Source organism: Lycium barbarum, chromosome 11, assembly GCF_019175385.1.
Source record: "Lycium barbarum isolate Lr01 chromosome 11, ASM1917538v2, whole genome shotgun sequence".
Classification (NCBI taxonomy): domain Eukaryota; kingdom Viridiplantae; phylum Streptophyta; class Magnoliopsida; order Solanales; family Solanaceae; genus Lycium; species Lycium barbarum.
The window spans coordinates 14448086-14473892 of NC_083347.1; the positions used below are offsets into that span (position 1 = coordinate 14448086).

General features: G+C 35.3%; 1 protein-coding gene across 3 annotated transcripts in view; it reads right to left on the reverse strand.

Moving 5' to 3' along the window:
* Positions 1-25807, reverse strand: part of LOC132620320 (two pore calcium channel protein 1A) — a 102646-nt gene that overhangs the window by 20060 nt on the left and 56779 nt on the right. The window contains exons 1-3 of one of the 3 annotated variants that reach the window (XM_060334984.1): positions 2939-3158; positions 1829-1972; positions 1576-1683 (exon numbers count right to left, since the gene is read on the reverse strand). The exons of 1 other annotated variant lie outside the window; for it this stretch is intronic. In XM_060334984.1, coding sequence (XP_060190967.1) covers positions 1576-1683; positions 1829-1972; positions 2939-3064 — 378 coding nt within the window. In that variant the 5' untranslated portion in view covers positions 3065-3158. Of the gene's footprint in view, positions 1-1575; positions 1684-1828; positions 1973-2938; positions 3159-25807 lie in introns of those variants that run through there. One more of the 3 variants, XM_060334985.1, reaches the window with a different exon arrangement.

Here is a 25807-nt window from a genome sequence, read left to right on the forward strand (position 1 = left end):
ATGACTATACGTTAGCAACCGCATATCTGTGACACTCATCTTGTAAATATGATGGACTTTAGAGGCTCATTACTCTCATAAAACATTGTTGGTCTTATAGCCATTCTGTAGAACTTGTCTTTTACTTTGATAGGGGTCCTTCCATCAAATAACATTTCATTAGCACTTCTCTATTTCGACCATTCTATTTGATTCTATGTGTAACATCTTCATTCATCATACCATTTTCATGGAATGTCGAGCCTAGGTATCTGAATTGTGCATTTAAGCACTGCAATTCCAGCTAATCTCATCTCGGCTTCACTCTTATATGTTGCTAAACTTGCACTGCATATATTCAGTTCTACTTCTCCTTATCCTAAAACCCTTGCTCACTAAAGTATTTCTCCATAGTTCAAGCTTTTGGTTGACACCCTTGCTAGTTTTGTCAATGAGCACAATATGTCTGCAAACAGTGTACATCATAGGACCTCATCAAATATAGTGTTAGTTTATCCATAACTAGGGTAAATAATTACGGGCCCAGTGTCACGGTTATAGAAAACTCTTTTTGTAATTACCTTACCTTATGGAAAAACAACTCTTTTTGTATCACCTAATATTGTTCTCATACTAGTGGTGGGTCCTTCATACATATCCTTCATGGAATTTATATACTTAATATGAATTCCCTATTTCTAACATCCACCAAAGGACTTCTCTGGACACTATATCATATGCTTTCTCTATGTCTATGAACATCATGCCTAGATTTTTCTTCCTCACGCGATAAACTTCCATCAATCTTCTCCACAAAGGTATAACCTCCGCGGTAGATCTACCAGGAATAAAACCAAAATGGTTCTTTGTCACTTTTGTAGTGTCCCTAATTACACACTCTATCACTCTTTCCCAAACTTTTACTGTATGGCTCATAAGTTCAATGCCATGATAGTTCGCAGGACTTTGAATTATGTTCCTATATACTGGAATCGGGATACTCTTTCTCCACTAGTTGGATATCCTACCACTTCTAGCATAAAATTAAATAGCTTGACCAGCCAAACTAATCCACCTCCTCAAAATAATTCCAAACCTCTATAGGGATACCATCTAGACCAGACAACTTTTCTGATACTCATATATTTCATGGCATCCTTTACTTCTGACAATCTAATATTACGAGCGCAGGAAGAATTTCTATCGTGCAAGGTTATATGTATCTACAAAATTATCCTAGTGATTTGAGTTGAACAATTGATCAAACTATTTTCTCCATCTCTCTTTTATCTCGTTATTTCCTGCCACATTTGCTGAGAATTCGGGAACAGTCTTTAATACACTTCATCTAGCTTCCTATAGAGATTTAATTTAACTTTCCATGCAGAAGGACATGCATCAGTGCTGAACTCTAGGAGGCAACATCTCCTAAGGCTCTTCCGAATAATCAAACTTGATGACAGCCGAAACCAATAAAATTCGCTGTATTAGGCAAAATTCGGAACCATTGATGGTTCTCCTTAAAAGATTAGCTTCTTCACATACTCCTATTAAAGACTCATATTTAACAATCAAACCAGCCATGCACAAGCTTACCTCATATATAAGGGACTCAGCACCAGTCAAATATGGCAGCTCTCCTAGATAGTAGTAGTCTCGGTTATTGCAAGACTCAGCCAAATGCTTGGAACACCACAAAGGTTTCTGAAAAATATGAACAGGAAATAAGTGACACTATAATTGCCAGTTCTAAATTCAATGAACAAGTAGGAAGTATAAAGTCAATTTAAGATGCAGGAAAGATACAAAGGACTGAAGCTGGAATAGACAGCAAGGGAACTGTACAAACCTCAAGGAAATTTAGAACTACTAGTGCGAGATAATTAAGTGACCAGAGGAAGTCAAAACGAATAAACATGAAGTACAAAGGTGCTGCCTTCTCAAAGCTCGATCCCTCAAGAATTTCCTCAGGTAGACCAGCGCCATCTTCAGCCTGCATGAGATAACTTCCAGATTAATATCCCACCAAACTATTACTAAAAGGGAAACATTGAAATTTCAGCATTTATCATCCAAAAAACTATTTCACTATTTCACGTTTCAAACCATTATTCTCAATGCTTTTCTACTGAGTAACTAAATAGAGTAATCTATTAAATCATTTTATTACTACTAACCCTGCAGGTCAATCCAGGCCTATTCTCTTGAGACAAAAAAGTATTTGTTTGGACGCAAAAATCATAGAATATTCAGGCATCATCCTTCAGTATAAGGTTTTATCTGAGTGTCTGCTTTAACTTCTTTCTCTGGACAAAAAAGAAGATTTTGTATAGCAAAAAGACATACAAAGGTAGAAGAGTTATTTCCTTGCTAAAAGTGATTCTCCATAAAACCTGCCACAATGTTTTATGTTGGACATGGAATTCTTGACCCCAAAAATAAAAAGGACCTCCACTTTCACAAGAATGGAAGCCTAAAAAAAGTCAGTCTGCAACATTTGAAAAGCAAAAATGTTGTGGGAAGTCACTAAGTTCCTTAATATCTTCTCTCTTTTTCTTGTATCCACCACACGAAATATAGGAAAAAGTCCAAGCCCAGATTTTTCGCACTCTTTGAGTCTTTAATACTACTTCCTACAGAAAATTAATTTCCTTGCAATTGCAGACACTCATTAGTATGCCTCATCTCATCTCAGATTGTCCGAAATTCCCTTCTTTTTTGGGAATGGTCTCACTATATTCTTGAATTAGACCACTAGACACTAACCCCATTTTACCACTCTAAGTATCTGATTTCAAAAGGTCAAATCTTTCAACAGCCCAAACACTAGTACACTACTTCTCCACTAGTTGTTCAAAATTTGCAGCCTACCTATTAAGATCTCTACATCATGGAAAGCATTAATAACAAATAAAGGGATCATTCCAGTAAGCAGTAAAAGTGAGTAGAATTCACGTACAAGATCAACCAAAGCAGCAGCTTTTTGATAAGCAGATCCATAAGCAATAGCAGTTCTCCTATCAACCTTGGAACCACTCAAGATCCTCCTATTACTACTCTCTCCTGTAAGCAGACATTCATCCATATTCCTTTTTAGATTCTATTTGCTCTCTTGTTCAAACTGAAGAAGAAATGAGAAGAAGAAGGGCGTGTAAATGAATGCAGTAAAGAAAAGAAAAAGGTGGTTGGGTTCAGTTAATAAGAGTATATATGATAATTCCAAAACAAGTGCTTCTATGTAGATGTCGTTTTCAGTCCGTGTCAACGAAAATTGAATTTTTTTGACTGAAGTAAGCTATTATATAAGACAATTCATCAAAATAATAAATTTTTAAAAAAAATTACCGAACTAGAATAAACATATTCCTGAGTAACGTATTAGGTATTATTTTATTCAAAAAATTGAACAGGCAAAAAATCCAGGGGTTAACGGCATTAAAGGATAATTCGTTACTGTTAGTAACGTATTAGTCATAATACGTTACTCACAGTAATGAATTTAGAGAATCCATGTACGGGCAATCCTTCTACGTAATTTGACATTGATTGATCTAAAAGTCGTAACTCGCAGTTACGATTTCAGCATAAAACGTAACTAACAGTTACGTTTCTACTGAAACTAGGCATGGGCAATCGAATCTTGCAGAGAATCCTGCAAATTGGGAATCCTTCTGACTGATTTGACTATAAAACGTGATCTACAGTTACATTTTAATTGTAAAACGTGACACACAATAAGGACACACTGCTAAAGTCCCTCTTCCTCATACTTTTCGTACAAACCACAGATAATTATAAAATATAGTGTATGAAACGAATGTTCAAACACATTCCAACAATTTTTAGCAAAGCTTCTACTTGTGTGGCCTATTGTTGGAACAACATTAAAAAATTCAACAGGTATGAGTTAATTAAGTCCAATAGGTTGCAATGTGTTAAAATAAAATTATAGTTTTAATTTATTTTTCTGTTATATTAATAATAAGAAGTGTCTTATTTGCGCGTGTAGGAGTAAAGATGGCCAATTTTGAACACAATGTGATGGTTGCTTTGTATTGGGGTGGCGAAATAATTACTGAAATGAACGGATTTAGGTATACTGAAGGTGCCAAAATGATTGCTAGCATGTTTATTTCAACGAACTATGCTGAATTGGTTGAACTATTGCATGAGAAAATGGGGACAAATAGTGAAAATATTCAAATCGATATTTCTGGAAAATATCCATGCTCATTTCAAGGTAACAATACAAGGTTCATTGAGTTTAAAATTGAGAATGACCAGTTCTTGCTACAATTTTTTGCCATACCGCAAAAATTTGCGGATAAGATCGATATAAATATTTTGGAGATTTATGTAAAGACCAAACTAGCAAATCAAAATAATGTATTTCAAATGAGTGGTCAGCATGGTTATCACACGAATTTTTTGGCTCAAAATTATGGATTTGCTATGGCCAGTCAGCCTCATTTTGCAGAACCGATTATTCAACCATCATTCCGGCAATTGACGATGCACGACAATCCAAATTTCTATAATCAATCTCACACCCATGTGTCATCATATAGTGCGACACATGGTTTCCGTCAATCATTTGGTGCAGGTCCTAGCACACATGGTCATCGATCATTTGATGAAAGCTCAAGTAGTCAAAGACGTATTAGTAGTAGCCACGGAGAATATGAGGCCAGGTAAAGCAACAAATTATATTTTTTTCGATAGCTTGGGTTTATATATTTTCAACAAATAAATTAGTCAAATCATATGTACTCCCCAGAAGATATTTGTACTGCCAATTGTTGCACTTTTACATATTTTTAATTGTTGCTTCAATTATTTAGTGCTAGGACAGGTTTATTAGAAACCTCAAAATTGTTGCATTTTTTAACTTTTAAATGTGTTCGTGCTCGTATAAATTTTCTACTAAGAGAAAAAAAAATTGCTTATATATCCTACAATCTTGCTACAATTTATTAATATGGTTTCTTCCTTTTCTCCACAGAGAAGCTGAGGCCAGCGTTGATATGCATAATGATGCAAATGCTGAAATTAGCTCCGAAAGTTCAGAGGATGACGAACCTTCAGGAGAGGATGAAGAGAGTGAAATAGAAAGTGAACCTGATGAAGATATCAGTGATATTGGAGATTTGCTTCAAAATAATATTGGTGTAAGTCCTTATAATCAATTTGATCATGGTATGTTCGAAATTCCATGTCATGATATACCCTACTTTACGACATTGGATAACGAGGAAGATATTTTCATCTCTACACGAGAATTTGAGATGGGATGTTGTTCAGTTTGGTCCGAGGATGCCAAAAAAGACTTGGAAAAGAATATGTATTTTAGTAGCAAAGCAGAATTGAAACGGGCAGTGACGAGTTGGAGTTTGTGCAAAAATAAAGAGTTCGAGGTGGTAACGTCAAACAAAAGTCTATGGGTGAGATGCATGTTTTATAATTTATTAGGTTGTCTATGGTTTCTTCGAGGCCGGAAGGTTGGAAATAACCTTTGGAAGATAGGAAAGTATGTTGATAATCATAGATGTGACACTAAAGGGCTTACGATAGGTCATGCCAACCTAGATACCAATTTGATTGCATCCTTATTTCTAAATCAAATTCGAGAAAATCTCAAGTTGTTAGTAGTAGATGTCATGGCTAGGGTTCACGAGAAATTTGGTCATCAAGTGACATATAGGAAAGCGTGGCTTGGACGTCAACACGCATTTGAATTGGCGTATGGTGACTTTAAAAAATCATTTAGTGAGCTTCCTAAATTTTTTGCAGCTTTTCAGCACTCTAATTATGGAACAATTGTGGAATGGAAACACGAAGAGTCTATGAGTTCACTAGAGGTAAAAAATTTCAAGTTTGTATTTTGGGCTTTCAAGCCATGTATTGATGGATTCCAAACGTGTCGCCCTGTTATTTCAGTGGATGGAACTCATATGTATGGCAAATATGACATCAAATTATTAATTGCTGTTAGAATTGATGGTAATGATAACATTCTTCCTCTAGCATTTGTTATTGTTGACAGAGAGTTGAAAGAGGCATGGAAATGTTTTTTTAGGAATTTGAGCGCAGATGTGATAAAGGATAGAGAAGATATATGTGTGATCTCTGATAGGGCAAAAGGAATTTTGAGTAGTTTATCGGAGTTGCGGCGGTATCAAGAGCCTCGAGCCTTCCATCGATTTTGCCTAAGGAATCTTAAGAGCAACTTTCAATCTTGATTTCCAAACAAGGACCTCAGTAAAACTGATGTGGAGGGCTGCTTCAGCCCATCAAATAAGGAAGTTTGAAGCCTTGATGTGGGAAATTAAGGGAGAAAATGTTAAATCATATCAATACCTCATGGAAATTCCCCTGGACAAATGGGCAGTTAACTATGATGATGGAAAAAGATGGGGAGTGTTGACAACAAATAACAAATCTTTCAGAGTCGTTCAATATAGTTCTGAAGAAAGCACGAGGCTTGCCTGTCACTGCTATGGTTAAACTGTCATTGGGGAAAATTGTTGAACGGTATACTCGTAGGTCTCAAACAGCGCAACAACTTCTGGAGCAAAATGAACTATGGACGGGGAGGTTCAAAATGAAGTGGGAACAAAACTATGAACGTTCAAAAAGGCACTTTTTTATGATTTGAATATACCCACAAGGGTATATGAGGTTAGATCTATGCAGGTTGATGGTACTGGTGGCAATCCTCACTGTGTTTCACTGAATGAAAAAAAAATGTGATTGTGGAAAATGGGCTAATTTGCACTTTCCATGTTCACATGTCATGAAGGTTACTGAAGAATGGGAGGATTGGCTAGAAATTTTGTCAGCGAGTATTTCACAATAGAGAATTATGATACGATATATTCGGGTCATGCTCACCAGTTGGGCACGAGGCGTATTGGCCATCTCCAAGTTTTATAATGACAAGTAATGAACTCTATCGTTGTCCCAATCGACCAAGGACAACTAGAATTCCTAATGAGATGGATCGTGGTCTTGCAGTATATGGGCGAGCTTGCGGGTTGTGTAGGCAAACCAGACATGATAGGCGTCAATGTCCAGCCCGTAGTCAAACTTAAGTGTTAGTCTAGTTTGAGAAGTTATTAAATTAGTTCATTAGTCGAGTTTCTAATTCGGCATTTACTTGTGAATCTAGGAGTTTTATGTACTAATTATGTAGAGTTTAATTTCAGTATTGAGTGACTGTACTCCTGTAGCAGTATAATGTATAGGCTAATACGTTATACTGCCTGTACTCTCATACATGGATTCTCTAAAGTCGTTACTATGAGTAACGTATTATGGCTAATACGTTACTCACAGTAACGAATTAACTTTTAACACCGTTAACCCCTAGCTTTTTTTCCCGTTGGAGTTTTTGAATAAAATAATACCTAATACGTTACTCAGGAATACGTTTATTCTAGTTCTGTAAACTTTTTTAAAAACGTATTATTTTGATGAATTGATTTAAATAATGGCTTACTTTGGTCAAAAATTCACAAAAACTACCGAAAACAGACCCCTATACTTGGCAAGGGGTGACACAAAATCGTCAAAATTTATTGCTCAACATATTTTTATGATTATATTATAAACATGGAGTTGTATACGAGAGGCACTATTTGGAAAAAGATTAAAGTTGGGGGTTGCTTTTTGGTTTTGTTATTACAAAAATGTTTGTCAGACAGTTATAAGTCAAAAAGTAAATTTTGTAAGTTTATTTGACCAATTTTTAAGTCAATTTAAGTGGGCATTTGGACATAAAGAATTGTGAAATTTGGGAAAAAAATAGTACTCGCTTCGTCTCAAATTATTTGACACTTCTCATTTTTCGAGAGTCAAATTTTTAAATTTTGACCGTATGTTTAAACATAGAATCTTAAATTTTTTCGAAATAAGATTTATATATTTGGAAACTACGTAAAGAGTATTATACGTCACTATAATTAATAATTTAAAATATTTAAAAGACATGAAAAAATTACGGTCAAAGAACAACTCGTTTGACTCTCTAAAAGTGTCAAACAAATTAAGACGGAGGGAGTATTTGTTTTCAAGTTGAAATTGATATTTAAAAATTGAAGTTTGTACATGACTTAGCTATCGTTTAATAACGTAGATGAAAATCATGAGAAATCAGACTTCAAATTCTTTAAAAAATGTATCAGTGTGCGATTTCCTCCTATTTATTTAAAAGTGTTGGTCCAAAAAAGGGTCCTTTGTGTTAAAGTGAGTTTCGTTTGAAAATTCACAAATTTCTAGTTTCCGGTTAAATGACAATCTTTCTTTAATAATTCAGTATGTCAATTAAGTTGTCTAAATCTCTTTCTTATCTGCTAATTTCTATATCGAAAGATTAGGGATTTTGTGTATACCAATTCCAATAGGGATAATGACTCGGCAACTGGGAACAATATCAAAGGTCCCCCTCATTAATTCAAAAGTCAACAACATATTTGGATCTGTTAAGATGAATATAATATAAAAAATTAGAAAAATAGAGGACGTGCATCAGTTAAACCAATGTGAAGTTGTCAGGAATGATAATGGGATCAGCAAGACAGCAACATGTTTTGGTGTAAACAAATCTAATTAGTATATTTTGTTTTCAACTTTAATATCCCATCATCCATATACTCTTATTTAATTTTTTTATGGAATAATTTTGACACATTATATATGAAGTTGCCGACAGATCTATCACTGTTAATAATTTATTAGTCTTGCCCATCTTGTATTCGATTTTAAAGGGTATTTTTCTGTCTTTCTTGTCAAAAAACGTACACGTTGCAACGAGTTTAGTATGCATTTGTTTTTTTAAAAAAAAGTGTCATTATTTCTCATTTTGATTCCTGCAGTTTTTCCCCACAAAGTAATTACTCAGATTTGTAGGAAATGAAGAGGAAAAGGTTAAACAAGGATATGCTTAGGAAGATTTGACAAAACAAATTAAAAAAGAAACAAAGTTCCTTACCATCGTATTGATTAGCAGCATTATTACATCTTAGCTCCTGTTTGGTCATAAATTTTGAAAGCATATTTTAAAGATTTGTTTTCAAATCTTTATTTAGCCATTAAATTTTGATAGACTTTGAAAACAAATCTTCAAATCTCAAATTCTGATTCAAATCTATTTTTGAGTCAAGATCTATGTTTTGACATTTTCAAACCTTTTAAAAATTACCCCAAACTTTTGTATTTTATATAAAAAAAAACTTCATCCATTTATGACGCAACTAATTATATCTATCATGTTTCTCCATTAAGGCCGTATCTACATGTTTTCACAATTACTATTGTTGTGGGAAGATTATATTAAAGAATAGATAGTTACTACCGTTGTTTTTTTTCTCTTGCACGGATGGATCTTTGTAGTGTAGTTTGAATTGTAGTAGCTAGTAAATGTGTTATTAGCAATTGTTATTAAATTATCATGTTCTGCATAATATAGGATTAGCAAGTATGTATATGGTTGGATATTCTTGATAGTTTTTAGAACTTATGAGTATAGTAATGTTTCATGTTTTTCAAAACAAAAAGTGAAATATGTTATGAAAAATTATGGTCAAACACATTTTTAAAACTTGAAAAACTTCATCCAAATCAAGTTTTTTTTTTAAAATAAAAATAAAAAATGGAAATCTATGCCAAACGCTAGCTTAGTTTCCTTTACTTCTCTTATTTAATCGGTCAATAATCATGTTCAAGTTTATACAAATTAAATAGTAACAACGGTTGAATCGGCAAATATTTCTCAATACTTGAGTTACATGAAAGAAAGTGATACAAAATAAATGAGATAGAAGAGCAACTTTAATATCGTAGAACAACTTAAAATATTAAAAAAATATAATTGTTCGATTTAGTTCGTCCTCAATAGTCATATGAGATGATCTCTTCCTTTAAAACAATAATAAGAAAGTACTCTTGCTCTCAAAATGCCCAATAACAACATTGTTTCACTAGGTTTAGTCAAACTTCATTTCAATTGCCTTCTTGGATATAGCTAATTCACCATTCTATGTAATTGATATTGCTTTTAATCTACTTTGCACTATATCGAAGTATTTTTCCCTGAAATTATATCTAGATATTGGATATTTTCATCTCCCAATAGTACCACATATTTGTACAACTTAATTAAAGTTTGGAAAGGACACAGCTGTCCTAACGAGGAAAACGTCAAATAAAAGAGAAATTATTTTACTGTTTAAAGTATGAACGAGACAAAAGGTCCCCAAATGTGGATACACCTGTGAAGAAAATGAAATCATAAATAATTAGTACTTAAATGGGATTTTTGGCATTTGGCCAGTTGGAAGGCCACAGCACATGTGCAAAGTCAACTCATTCATATGAAATTTTCGGTTCTAAGCAAAAACTTATCCATACGGCATTTACACCTCAATTTTATAAAGTTAATATGATTAAGTTATAACTTCAATTAAGAAGATATCAATTAAAGAATGATCAAGTGATTAAAGTAAATGAAGAAAGGAATCAGCCAATCACAATTTAATTATTCAGCTTGTCAGAAATTCTGTTTTCTTTTTGGAGTGTAAGAAATGAGGACGGGGAGGAAAACTTGTGTAATTTAAAGGGTGTATTTGGTATTTTTTTTTTTTTTTTTTTATGTTAGGCCAAAACTAATTGTCTAATAAACAAGATTCTTGAAAGTAAGGAAAATTGGGAACTTACAAAATAAGTTCTATAAGCGGCATGTCAGTTTCATTGTCTCGTTTCCACCCTCAAACGCTCCCAACCCCCACTCTTCTTGACCACTCCAACCCCATAGTGTTTTATTAAGTTACGATGTAAATGCTCTTGTAATTATTCTTCTTTTGCTTACTTACCAAATTCCAATAAATAAGAATATTACTTTTTTTAAAAAAAATATTTTACTTCATGTGCAAACACTTTTTCTATTATGGATCATACTACCAGAAATTCAATGCGTAATCTCAGCATTAATATGTATTCCTGAATAATCTCTTTTTTCAATTATAAGCTATAGTCCCAAGCTCGACAACTTTTTCAGTTTTTCACTAACCTTTCCTCCTTGTTTCTATCTGAACATACAATTGGTCCTTCGGTGCAGATAAGGACCACATTTGAGATGGTGAGTTATTACTGATAATGACAAGATTTAGCTATTTAAAAAATCTGCCATCACAACTTTCCCTTAGCTACAGGTTGTAATACAACCAAAAAAGAAATCCCACGAGAAGAGTAAGTGAAATTGATCCTTAACTAGCACAAGTGAAAAGAGCAGACATGAGATATAAAATAAAAGGAGAAATGGCTATAGCTTCTATCTAGAACAAGACCAAAGGAATCTAATAATACAAAAACGTTTGAGAAATGCATTTAATACATAAGGAATTGCTACTACACTTACACTTTGCTCACAGTAGAAACTCAAAGAACAGTACAAAATGAATTTTTGGGGGTTCTACAAGTAATAAGATAATGCTCCTCATCTGTGCACTAGTATAACAAAACATATGAATACAACAACAATTACAAAAGATGAACCTTTGATGAAAACTCGTCAGTAGTGTCTGCTGCTTCAACCAAACTAATAGTAATCCAAGTACACAGTATAGTTCACACTACAAGCTCTACAATAAAAAATAAAAAAAATTAACCTCCTAGCCTCTCAAACTCTGTACTGTATCTACTACTTCACATTAAATTAATGTTCATCCCTGCAAAAGCAAAGCAACTACTTAAGTATCTTGGGCCAAAAAAAAGGGTTAATATGTAGTTGGTCAGCATGAGAAGATAAACAAATAAGCAAATGACAACGCAGCACCCGTCTTTAGAGGTCCCACATTGATTGATTGTATGGGGTTTAGTCTCCTTATATGATCTTAGCGTGTCACGTATAAGTAAAATAGCTAGTTAAGAATATCAAATTAGTTGGGGAGTTTGGTGAAACTAAATGAAAAAGTTATTACATAACTACCCAGCCAACAATTCTATAAATATGGAGTGCCCCACAAATGAGAAAGAAGAACTTAAAATCTGTTTTTTTTTTGGCACCCTTTCTTCTCCTTTTCTGATTCTTACTCCCCTCTTTGCTCCTCTCCTTCTTTCTTCCTACTCTTTGTCTCCCTATCTTTTCCTTATCTTTGTGTTGAATAAATTATTAAGGCCTCATTTGTTTTCATTAAGATTAAGAAGTCTGAATCTGAATGCACATCTGAATGATTAAGATGTTGTCTCTAGATCTGAACATTGAATGGTTAAGACTGTTTGTTTTTCAACATCTGAATGTGCATAATGTATTTATTTAAACATAATAAATATACAATTCAAATAAAAAAGTAACTAAATATTAGAAAATAAATACAAATTTAATAAAATAAAAATGTTATTTGATAAAAAAATGAAACATTTATGTTTGCTAGTAATGATGGAGATGTTTATAGTGGTGGTGGGTTAGGTTTTGGGGGTGAGGGGTGGGTGGATGGTGGTGAGAGGGTTGTGGGGGTGGTGGTGGGGTAGGTGGTGCTGGTGCAGTGGGTCTGGGGGTAGGGGTGGTGGTGGTAAGTGAGGGGTAGGGTTGGGGTGGGTAGTGAAGGGTTTGCATGGGTGGTGGTGAGGTGGGTAGTGGGGTGGGTAGGGCGGGGGTGGGTGGTGGTTAGGGTTAGTGGGGTTGGGGTGGTAGGTTGGGGGGTTTGGGGTGGGTTGTGGGAAGAGCGGGGGGGGGGGGGGGGGGGGAGGGGTGGAGCTGGTGGGAAAAATTATCCATACAAAATACCTCTTAATAATATTAAGACTTTGTTCAAGATCTTAATGATTAAGACCTATTCAGACCAAATAAGTGCTTAGATCTTAACGTAAACAAATGCACTTAATGACATAAGGTCTGAACCATTCAGATTCAGACCTCCATTAAGTGCAAACAAATGAGGCCTAAGTCTGTATCCTTGTCACTGAGGCGAGATAGTCTATAAATTTTCCATTTAATTCTTGTTCATTCGAGTACGTTACATTGGACAAAACTTATGAGCTAGCATTGGGGTTGAGTTAGGTCCAAGTTTCAATTTTATCAACATGGAGGCAGAACCACCACTATCCCTGATATTGAGTTACCCAATGTAGGCTGACCCCCAATATTTTATTATCAGCAGTGGCGGAGCCACATTCAAGCAAGGGGGTTCATATGATATCCCTTGCTCAAAAATAATAAAATACATGATAAATACAAGAGTTGAATCCCTTTGACTTGAAACAGAAGTTTCGTATAACCTATTTTTATAAAAGTTGAATCCCCTTATTGAAATTTCTGGTTTCGCCACTAGTTAGAAGTTAGGTTCTTAATTATAAGTAACTCCCACTCAAATAAAGGGAGACATCTCTAATTGCAAGGCAGTTTTTGGAGTTAAGAAGATTGAATGAACTGTTAAGAAGATTGAATGAACTCTCTCTCTGTTGTTTCTGGCTTCCATTTTTTTTTCCAGGAGAAATTCCTTGACATGTTGATTGAATTTCATTTACTAGTTGAATCTAACGATCCTTTTATGCAGAATTAATCACTTTTTTTTTGGAATAATATTTCACTTTTATTTGAAAATTAGTGTTTGACCATGAAAATTTTCAAATTCAACTTGAAGTTGGACTCCAAATTTGAAAAACCCCGTGTTCCAACTTCATCTACACAATTCCAAATAAAATGATCTCTCTCCTATAACACAACTTCATCTTCAACTCCATAAAAAAATTCCAAATGAAGTGAAGCATATTTGGTTTCTATGGGCAAACAAACGCCTACTAAATTTGAGTTATTATTATCCACAACTCAATAACACAAATAACAAATCTTGCTTAAACCAAACTAAACATCATCAAAATATAGGAATGCTTAAACCAAATTAAATATTAATGAAGTAGTAATACATTATAATTTATGAGCAGACTTACAAGATCAACTAAAGCAGTAGCTTTAAGATAAGGTGATTCAGAAGCAATAGTATCAAATTATGAATCTAACAACATGAACTACCAACATTCATATGCAATATACACACAGTATACATGAAATATACTGCAAAGCAGTTACTCAAATATTGAAAGCATGAGAGCTTATTCTAGAGAGAAGAAAACTTTCATTGATTGTGAAGGAAAAATATCTATATTATACATGTAGTTCTGCACCCTCTCATGTATATATAGAGGAGTAAGGATATATGACAGCTGTATACAGCTGCCACACGATCGTGGATCACCACTACTGCACCACTGCTTCAGTTGGTTGCTTAACTAACTTCTTTAACAGCCTGTCAACTAACTACCGCGTGTATTAGCTAACTAACTTAGGCAGCTAACTACTTGCTACTCACACATGAAATACTATTCTATTACACTTGCATCACATTTGTATATCATGATGCATGAATTGGCATACTCCCCCTCAAGCTGGAGATTGGTAGACATCTAGCAAGCCCAACTTGGATAATAAAGTGTGATGCTGAGTAGCTCCCAGGCATTTAGTTAATAGATCTGCAAGTTGCGATTGAGTGTGAAGGTATTGAGGTTGAATCAAGTGTTGTTTGATCTTTTCCCTGACAAAGTGGCAATCTATCTCTATGTGTTTGGTCCTCTCATGAAATATGGGATTTGATGCAATCTGAATGGAAACTTTACCATCACAATGCAACTAAACAGGTGTCTGAACTGAAAATCCCAATTCTTGTAGCAAACCAACAAGCCAAGTTATCTCAGCACTTACAACAACTAAGCTCCTATATTCAGCTTCTGCTGAGCTTCTACTTATAGTCTGTTGCTTCTTAGACTTCCACGAAATAAGAGATCCATTAAGCTTAATGACATAACTAGTGACAGATCTTCTTGTGTTTGGACAAGCAGCCCAGTCTGAATCACAAAAAGCTTCAAGTGTGTGTATACTCCCCATGGATAGGAAAATCCCAAGACCAGGAGAAGTTTTAATGTACCTAACAATCCTCAAGGCAACTTCAAGATGTGATTATTTAGATAGTTGCATGAATTGACTAAGAACCTGGACAGCAAAAGCAATGTCTGGCCTGGTGATAGTCAAGTAGATCAACTTGCCAACTAGTCTTTGATAAGCACCAATATCATACAAGACAGGATCATCTTTGATACCAACATGTGCATTATACTCTACAGTAGTGAATTTGTGATTTGTTTCTAGAGGTGTGCTAGCAGGCTTTGTAGCACTCAAACCGGCACTAGAGATCAGCTCTAGTACATATTTCCTTTGACATAGAACAATGCCATCCTTGGACCTTAGAATATCTATGTCAAGGAAGTACTTGAGCTCACCTAGATCCTTTACTTTTAAATGATTATGCAATGTGTCTTTAGCCTCTTGTAGGAGAGAGAAACAACTGCCAGTGATCAGTAAATCATCCACATAAACAAGGATAATGACAAAGTCTAAACCAACTCTTTTGCTGAAAAGAGAGATATCATAGGCACTTTGAGAGTAACCAGCACCAATCAAGGCAGTTGTGAACTTGATGTTCCACTGCCTTGAAGCCTGTTTCAATCTATCTGTAACAGCCTTATTCTCTTTTGCTTATTCACAGCAGTAACTACTGTTGCTATTGCTGCTACATATTGCCTTTGCTTCCTTAGTTTATACAATCCACCTTCCTCTCTACCAATCCTAATCACCTTCCCATTGTAAAGTTTCTGGAACATACAAAAAGCAGGATAAAATCCTACCATGCAATTCAAATCCCTTGTTATTTTTGACATTGACATCAAGTTGAACTTAAAATCTGGTACATGCAATACATTCTTTATTAACTTGGATCTTAACATATTAATGTCTCCTATGTGTGATATATGAGATCTATTTCCTGTTGGATTTTTCATACCTATACCCTTATGTAACACCTCGTACCCTTAACTAGCCTATGTTCATGATTTAGGGACTTAGAAATCAAGACAGAAGTTTTGATGTGGAAAAATAAGCTCAGAACGGGAGAAGTGTGACTTACGTCAAAAGTACGGCCCGTACTTTGAAGTACGGGACGTACATGGAAGGCGTACATATAGGGAGAAAAACCACAGAGTACTGGAAAAAGACACCTAAGTACGGGCTGGATGTACGAGACATACATCTAAGTACGGGACGTACTTCTGTCCCGTATATTGCTAGGAAAATTAGTTTACTTACTGGAATTTTCAACCCAAGTACGGGCTTTGTACCTTGTGCCCGTACTTCACCCAAAGTACGGGATGTACCTGATGCCCGTACTTCAGCCACATCGGCCAAAAACTATAAATACCCGGGGATAGTTTTATTTCCCTACTTTTCATTCTCCAAGACCTGAGTCGACCTGCTTTTCTTCTCCATCACCAAGAATACTAAGGTAAGAAATCCCAACCTATTCCAAGTGGATTCTAACACATGTTAATGAACATTAAGCAATAATTCATTATTCTTAACCTAAGGTTTTCAAGAAAATCCATCTAAAGGTTCAAGACCTAGGCTTTTGGGATTCTTCTCAATGTTCAGACCTTTTCTTACAAGTTTTGGAGCGTATAAAGGTATGTGAGACTAACTATCTACGTTAGGGAATATTCATGATTCTCCATACGCCTCATTCTACATGCTTATCAGTAATTTGACTTAGAGTATAGTTTAGCCCTAGTTTCTTGAATAGTTATAGAACCGTTATCTTCTAGGGTTATAGTTTCATAATTCATTCATGGTGATCATTTTGAATATCATGAAATCATTATGCAATCATTATATACTTGTGTATTGACATCGTATGAGTCTCAGTCAGTGTACAATAAGATATTGGCTTAAGTTCCATAATCAGAAACAATTATCATGCTATCAACTATAGCCAGTCTCAGTCTTGTAAATTGTTTAATGTTGAACACCTGTTGTTGACACCCAATTTTGTCCCACTTTTTCTCTAAATAATTTCTTTACGCTTCTTAGTCATTAATAATTAATTTTTACTTATTAACGTAATTATTTCCATTTTCTAATACAACTACTATATTGGTAATACTATTATTATTACTCTTATTATTAACATTAGTACCATTATAATCATATGTTGCTATCATCCTTACGTATTATTAGTAATAATAATAATAGTCACTACGCTAATTACTAAAATTATAATTCGTATCCTTAGTATTATTATTTAGATAATATGTTTATATGTATATTTTCTAGTTATAATGTTCATATTATATTTAGCTATGTATGTGTTGACACCCAATTTTGTCCCGCCTCTCTTCCAAAATACCTATTTATGCTCCTAACATTTTGTGGAAAATTAAAAAAATATGTATATTGTATTTACTATGATTATTAGCCTTTTATCAAAATCGGGGTTTCATTATTATATTTCAGTTACTTATTATTATTATTATTATTATTATTATTATTATTATTATTATTATTATTATTATTATTATTATTATTACAGTTCACAATTTTTATCATTTTAGTATTTTGCCAGCTTACGCACACGCATCACATTTATCTTTGCATAATTAAATAATAGTATTTTATTTTACTGTGAATTTTTAAAAAATATTATTGCACGACTATTATAACATCATATAATTTTATTACCCGAGTTCTAATAATTACACATTTTGGTATTATGTGATATTATGTCATTCTCAGTACATCGTTAATCAAAATGAGTCTCTTATTTAAATATTGGAAGACAAACGGTTCCTTACACTCAGTCCGCATTTCGACTTACCGAATCCCAAATTAAAGTCCGATTAACTCCTAATATCTTTTGGACTAGCCCATATCTTTTATCTCAATTTTTAAACCCAGTCTATGTTTTTAATTTTAGCCCATTCTCAATACTCAGTCCAAAAATGGACCCAGTCCAAAAAATACCGGGTCCGACCCGCATCAGCTCCAACATAAGGGAAACCCTAGGGTTTCCCTTTATTCTTTTACTCCTTCCGCCGCTCAAACCCCCTTCCCCTTTCCCTTCTCCTTCTTCGCCTCTCCCAATCCCACCACCGCCGCCTGCGCTGTCACCCACTATTCCCTGTTCCCCGCCACCACGCCGCCTACCCCACTCCCACTTCGCTCTGTTCCCCACCTTCATCTTGTCCCCCCCGCTCCTCTCAAACAAAACCCTAATTCGCCCTATATATAATCGTTGTCCAAGACATTTATAAAGGAGAGGATTTTTTTTCGGGTTCATAAAAATTACCTCAAGAAACGGAGGATTTTTTGGGAGCTTGATCGGAAACCCCCAAAAGAGCGAAATCTTTGATTCAGAAAGTTTCTCAATAACTGATTTTCGGTTCAAGGAATCCCTTGCAAAATAATTTCTTTTAGCTGTCACAATATCACGAAATATCGAATCAAAAAATACTCAAACAATTTCTTCGTCTGTTCTGCGGTTGTTGTGAATCCGAGTCTCGCAACATCGAATTTGAAGTGTTCGAGGTAAATATCGAAACCTTCGCCCCACTTCGCTGCACCCGAAGAAGGTAAATTTCCTTCCCTTAAGTTACTTTTGGTATTTGTTGTAATGTCTGAAACTGCTTATGGGTTTGTTTGCTTAGTTGTATTTCAATTTCGTTAGCAGTTATTTTAGTCGTATTAAACATATTTGACCCTGTTTAGTTCAGTTCTGCGATTGCGTTAATTTTATATGCAAGTTTAGAATTAACCTGGTGCTTTAAGCCTATATTTGTCGACTGGTATGTCATTGGATTAATCATGTGTTGGTTTAAATTAGGCGACCTATTAATCGTGTTTGTATGCATTAGCCTTCTTCCATGATTAGTTAGTCTGAATCTCGTCTGATCAGGATCTAACAGGAACTATTATCATGCCTATTTGATTTGCCTCCATGTACTGTTTAGAAGAGTGATGTTAATCTTCGCTTGTACTCAAAATATGGGTTTGTTGGTTCACTGCTATAACATCTGATGAGTTTTTATATTCAGTTATGACCCAGAATTCTACTAATCCTGCCTATGTGGCTTAAATTTGTTTATGATTGGACAGCCTATTAACTGTTTTATGTCAAATATGGATTAATGGGTGTTGGATTTGATCGGCATGGTTAAAGATACATTAGATTATGCATAAACTGTTCTATTTGACATCATGACTAGCATACTCAACTCTTTGTTTTTTTTTAGTAGTGTGCCAATTGATTTTGGAATATCTGAGACATGTCCGTATCTGCTCAAGTTAAGTTTTCAAGTCATTGTGGTCTGTGTGTTTGGTCTTATCTATTCTTGTATTAGAATAAGGGTATCAAGTCCCCGTCATTTTATCTTGCTTGGGTCTATGATTACTGTCCTAAAAGAGGAATGTTCATGTGTTATATTGTCTTCATGATTTAACAGTCTTATATTTAATTCAGTTTATGGGTTATGAAGCATGTGATATGCTGGTGGGATTTGATAAAATGCTTATGTCTTAATCTTGCTTAGTAGTTAACAGTGGCTATATGCTTATGTGTTGACTTAGTTTAGTTTTATTTCAGTCCTTTTTCTAGTTCCCCTGTGGCTGGTTGTACTGATTCCTCACTCGTTTAATTGATACATGTGATCAAATAAGCTAGCTATGGTTACATTATATTTTAATGTTTGTGTGTAGTTTTCCAGCCCTGTTTCTGTTTGTTCAAAATTAGCATCAGGCAATACGATAACAACAATAACGACAGTTGAATGTTTGAATTAGCATATGGTCAGTTAATTAAATTTCATGGATGTTTAAGTTTTGCATTGGCTATGGTATGGGTATGAAATATGGAAACAATCTTTTGGTCCTCTGTTTCGTTTAGCTGTTATATGAGTTCATCAGCTGCTTACAGATGAGTTTCACCTTCTCTACTTTAATGTGTCTGGATGGGATTGTGAATATTTGAGCCTAAATACAGGCACTGCATTTTGCTTATACCCTTAGTTGAGTTTATGTACCAGTTTGAACTGCTAGGACCATTTCAGTTGTTGTTGTTTAAGTTTAAACATGACCAGTAGAGGCTTGAGTTCAATTTTACAACCTGAGTTCAACTTTACTCGCTTATAATAGTATGCAGTATCTTTGTAAATGTTGCTTATGCCTGAAATGGTTTAATGACTACAGTATTATAACGCGTTGAGATTAAGGCTTATTCAAGCTAATGATGTGCTTGCTATAAGAGGAAATATGCATGTTCAAGTCTATGCATACTTCTTGAAATCTCTTTGATTGGACGATTTAAATAAGTGTCAAGTATATCCAATCATATACATGTCCACAATGCATACTTATACAGATTTCGCACTAGAAAGCATCTGTAAGTGTATAATTTTTTCAACTACCAGAAAGTATTTGTTCCACTTCTCTGTCTAGTCCTCTTCTTGACGATAGAGGAGAAATTTTAATGGTCACGGTCTGCGCCTCTCTCTTCTCTTCAATCTTTGACCTTTATAGGAGCTGTAGTGGAGTCAAAGGCTCAGTTAGTGCATATGAGTCTGAACTGATTTAGTGTCTAGTTGCGTATATTTTTGTGTTTGAAATTGTCTATGTGTTCCCAAGATTAAGACATCCCATATCAACCCTTCCTTTCTTTCTCTTTTAGATTTGAACATCAGGAAGGTTTGTTCCCTTTGTCATTAGATTTATAACTAAGCAGTAACCTATCATGACCTGAATTTTGACTACTTAAACTGATGTTATGGTCGTTCTTGAATTTTGGGCTTGTTGCTGCTTTAAATTGTTACCTGTTGGGCCTTCATTTGTTTGTCTTGAATATTGAAACTGATCTGTTTCTTCGAGTTTATATTTTATATGTTTAAATCTTATTCATTTGATTATATTCTAATCCTTTTCCTTCTCATTTTATGCATGACTACTGCGTGCGAGTCCGAGGGACTCGTCCCTTTCCACATTCGATGTTGGGCTAAAACCCAACAAAATCCTCTCGAGTCGTTCCCCATCAGTCCATCCGCAACGGCATATAAAAATTGTCATTGGGCCAAAGCCCACACAGCAACAGCCAATCCGCAGCAGCATATAAAAGAAATCTGCTGGGCTTCGCCAGACCCATTTAATAGCAGCCCTTCTTAAAATATGGGTTGAGCCCATTTTAAATTATCTCTTCTTTACTTATTCTGTGCATTTAATTTGTATACTAACCGTTTGTTTGTTCTTATTTGGTTTACATAAACCTTAGTGAGTTAATAGATTTAGTCTAGTAATGGGAGTTAGCTTATAGAAGACCAATAATCAATTCTACAAATTCCATTCTTTTTTATATTAAAGTATTTATAGTATTCGTAATATTTACTTCTAGAATAATTGATAGTATAAAATCCATATTTTACGAATTAAAGGAGTCACATTCTTATTGTCTTAATTTCAAAACATCATTAATATGCAAACATAAATTCAAATATATTTTAAACAACTCTTCAAGTTTTGAATCAATCATATGTATATTTTTGGCTAAGCATAGTTAATAAAAGTGATGGAAAGGATCAAGAAAACTTTCAATAGCTACTTTGTATTTTGTCCCTAAAAATCAATAAACATCTCACCATTTAAATTATTTCAAGTATCTCGGGAAAGCGTCGCATAAGCTCGTATTTTCGTCTATTCATATATAAATTATCTTTGCAGGTTTTATTGCAAAGAATAGCATTAGTATTCCAAATCATATCAACATTTATAAGTTTATTTTAAATGGCATTTGAAATTTCCTTTTATGCAAATCATCACGTTTTCTACAAATCTCATTCCAAATAGCATTTTTTATTTAAAGTTTTATCAATTTCTATCAATTTCGTTTTAAATGGTATTTGAAATCCTTTTATGCAAATTATTATATTTTCCCTAAATCTTATCTTAAGCAATATTTTATATTAAAACTCTAGCAGTATTTACAAGCTATTTTCTTTAAATTTAAATATTATATTTACATCTTTAGTCTTAATCAATTAACCTAAGTTTGGTCGGATAACCGTAAGTTAACGGATTCTAAAGGATGCCTAACCCCTTCCCTTTAGGATAATATAGAGCCCTTATCTAGAATCACACTGGTTAAGCAGACTATTAACAGAGGTTTAGTTAGCTTTACCTTAGTTAATAAATTAGGTGTCCTAATTCACCGTTAAATTAATTAGGTGGCGACTCCTTAAAACAAAATAAACAGGAATCACCAATACGTCATACTACTCCCTAAATCGATCCCGGTTAAAATGGGGTGTGATAGCTTGGCGACTCCGCTGGGGACTTTAGGTTCTTAACCATAACAACTTAGGTTAATAAATAATTTGTTGGATGTTTTGTTTGTTTTTTTTTTTTTTTTTTTTGCTTTATATGTTTTTAAATGTTTTATTATTGTTTTATTCTTTATATGCATTTTCTATGTAATATGTATGTTATTGCTTTCCTTAAATTGGCATTCCGTTCATATTTCTTCCACTCCTGGAAACTCACACATATTCACACACTTAAAGCGGCTTCGCAGTTTGCGCCCGTGCACTACTAAATTACCCCTTTAGTTGGATTGGTCTTGTGGATTTAGTCGATCGGCGGTGCAGTCGACGGCCACGGACTTTCCACTTCCAAGTTGTCCGCTTGGGGGAGCCTTGTGTCATAGGAAAACCACTCTTAGTCTACCTAGGTAGAGCGAAAAACAAAACCTTGTAAGGACATGCATCATTTTAAACCTAGGAGGCTTAATACCCTTGGTGTATTAAGTTCATCAGTCAACCTTACCAAATGTCCAAATGAGTCTATGACTCTAAGTGACACTATTCACTATCTATGTGCATTATTTGAAGGACAAATATGTGGAATATGTGGACCTAGTACTCTATAGATAAATATTTCAAGGAAATTGACATTTTGTTGCAGGTTGCCGTGGAGCATTAAATTAATGCCGGAGGTTGAAGACAACCAAAGGAAATTAGTGAAGTTGAAGTATTAGATATCTTAGGTTGATTTTGAGATGTATTATTGGCATGTAATAATTTTTATTCTTGCAAATTACTTTTAGGAGGAGTTGTGGAATGATACATAAAAGACATGTTTGTCCTTCAAATATTCGTTAGGCCTACCTCTGGCATAAAGAGGTCCCTTGCATTATAAAATGCGATGTATTATGTGCAATAATGTGTTTATATGCAATAATATGTCCTTACCGTATACTGACTCATTTTGTTTTTCTTTCTTTTCTTATTTTATCATTTTTCTTTTTAAAAATTATTTTCAAAATAGAAGGTTGACTTGTGCTAAAGGGGAACTGGCGGAGCATCCATATTTCACACGGTCTAGAGCCAAGAAATCAGACTCTGACTCATCACTAATCGCCTGGTTAACTAAAAAGACTCGTTCTAAAATGGAGCAAAGTTTGATCAATGCAACCACTTCATCTGAGCCATCTCTTAGTTTACCGATCACGAGTGATCCCACATCCTCCAAAGAATCAGAAACACATTTGGAGACCATTGCTCGTCTGGAGCGACGAGTTGCCGAACTAAGTCATATGGTACTTCACAACCGGTCATTTTCTCAAACACCGCCACATATGACTCCGTCCCAGGGAGTTCGTCAGACTTTGCCTATGCCACATCCATTCCCAAATTTGGACGAATTTAACCAAGCAAATTATTTTACCACCTCTCAGCCGGTTCGTTCCGAACCCCTCACTCAAAATGCTCCCCTTTTATTTACAGCCACCTCTTCAAAATCTCAGTTCATACCGCCGACACATGATGTTACCAATACACATCAAGTTCCGCCAGTATATACTTATACCACAGCTCCACCCATGACACAAATCCAGGGACAATGTCGCACAGATGTCGATCATTATGTCGAAGTTGAAAATGAGGCACGGTCAATTAATGATGAAATGATAAATAGAAAGCTCAAAAGTTTGGAGGATGCCATGAGAAGTTTGCGTGGACTTGGTAGTAACCAAAGCGTGAGATATGAAGAATTATGTGCATTTCCTGAGGTAGAATTGCCACCAGGTTACAAGATTCCAAAATTTGAGAAGTTTGATGGGTCGGGGAACCCTTTCTTCCATTTGAAAGTCTATTGTGAAAAGTTGATTGGTGTGGGGAAGAATGAAGGGATAAGAGTCAAACTATTCAATCAGAGTTTGAGTGGAAAAGCCTTGGAGTGGTATTCTAAGCAAGATACAACCAAATGGCGTACTTGGGATGATTTGGCAAATGCTTTTGTGGATCACTACAAGTTTCATGTTGAGATCGCTCCTGACAGAATCTCAATTACAAAGTTGAAGAAGAAGTTCACCGAATCATTTCGAGAATATGCTATACGGTGGAGGGAAGAAGCATCTAGAGTACACCCACCCATGGAGGAGACAGAAATTGTTACTTTCTTCATTCAAGCGCTAGAGCCGGAATACTATGAACGTTTGGTGACAATGGGTGGAAAGACTTTTGCAGAGGTGATCAAAGCCGGGGACATGATTGAAGATGGCATTAAGACAGGGAGAATAACAAGTCTTGCGGCTTTACAGTCTACTAGTAGGGCCATACAAACTGGCACTCTTGGAAACGGAAAGAAAAAAGAGAAAGAAGTAGCATCGGTAATGGCTTTGGGAAACACATCATACCACCATCAACAACCCCCGCGATACCAGCCTAACGCTCACCACTCACAATATTTCCAATATTCTCCACATCCCTACGACCAAGCTTTGTCATCTTCTTACCAACCTCAATCACCACAAATATCCTACCCTGTTTACAACACACAACCAGCATATCGAGCTCCACGACCACCAACATATCCAACTCCACCATCACAAACTCATCATCCAAACAATGCATCCGCACCTCGCCCAAATAAACCGTTTCGCAATTTCACACCATTAGGAGAGCCACTGAGCGTTGTTTTTGAAAGGCTGCAAGCTTCAGGCTTAGTATATCCTGTGGAAGGTAGAATTCCAGATCCATTACCCAGAAGCTTTGATCCCACTAAAACATGTGCATATCATTCGGGGGTAAAAGGCCATTCCACTGATCGTTGTTACGCATTGAAGCATAAGGTTGAGGATCTTATTGAAGCAAAACAGATCACGGTCAAACCACCAACACCAAATGTGGTTAACAATCCACTCCCGACCCATGATGGGGCCACGATAAATATGATTGGAATAGATGAAAATGTTGACGACCCAGCCGAATTTATAGTGCCTGTGGATCGTGTGGAGGATCATGATTTTGTAGCCGTTGCTTCTCCGGCTGTAGTGATAAGGGGTTGTGTGCCTGTCGAGATATTAGGAGCTTCATCAATACCTGTGGAAGTAGTTCGAGCACCAAATCAGTTGCCAGTGCTCGATACAAAAGCCATACCATGGAATTATCAACAAACTGTGATGGAGTGTCGAGGAAAGGACACGATCACTGACAAGGTTAAGACGTCAGGAATGACAAGGTCTGGGAGGTGCTATTCTCCAGAAGAACTAGTTAGATTGGGGCAACTTAAGGAAACCAACGTACCTCCCAAAAGGGTCGTGACTGAATTCGAAGCAGAAGAATTTCTGAGGAAAATTAAAGCTAGTGAGTACTCAGTTGTGGATCAGTTGAAAAAGACCAATGCCCAAATTCCTATTCTCTCTTTGCTTTTGAGTTCGGATGTGCACAGAAATGCACTCTTGAAGATTTTGAATGAAGCATATGTTCCAAGTGAAACAACTAGTGAGGCGTTAGCTGGGATGATCGAGCGCGTGCTTGACAGTCATCGAATCAGTTTCGATAATGAAGAACTGCCGCCAGAAGGATGCATGCATAACAAAGCGCTCTATATAACTGTCAAGTGTCGTAACATGTTTGT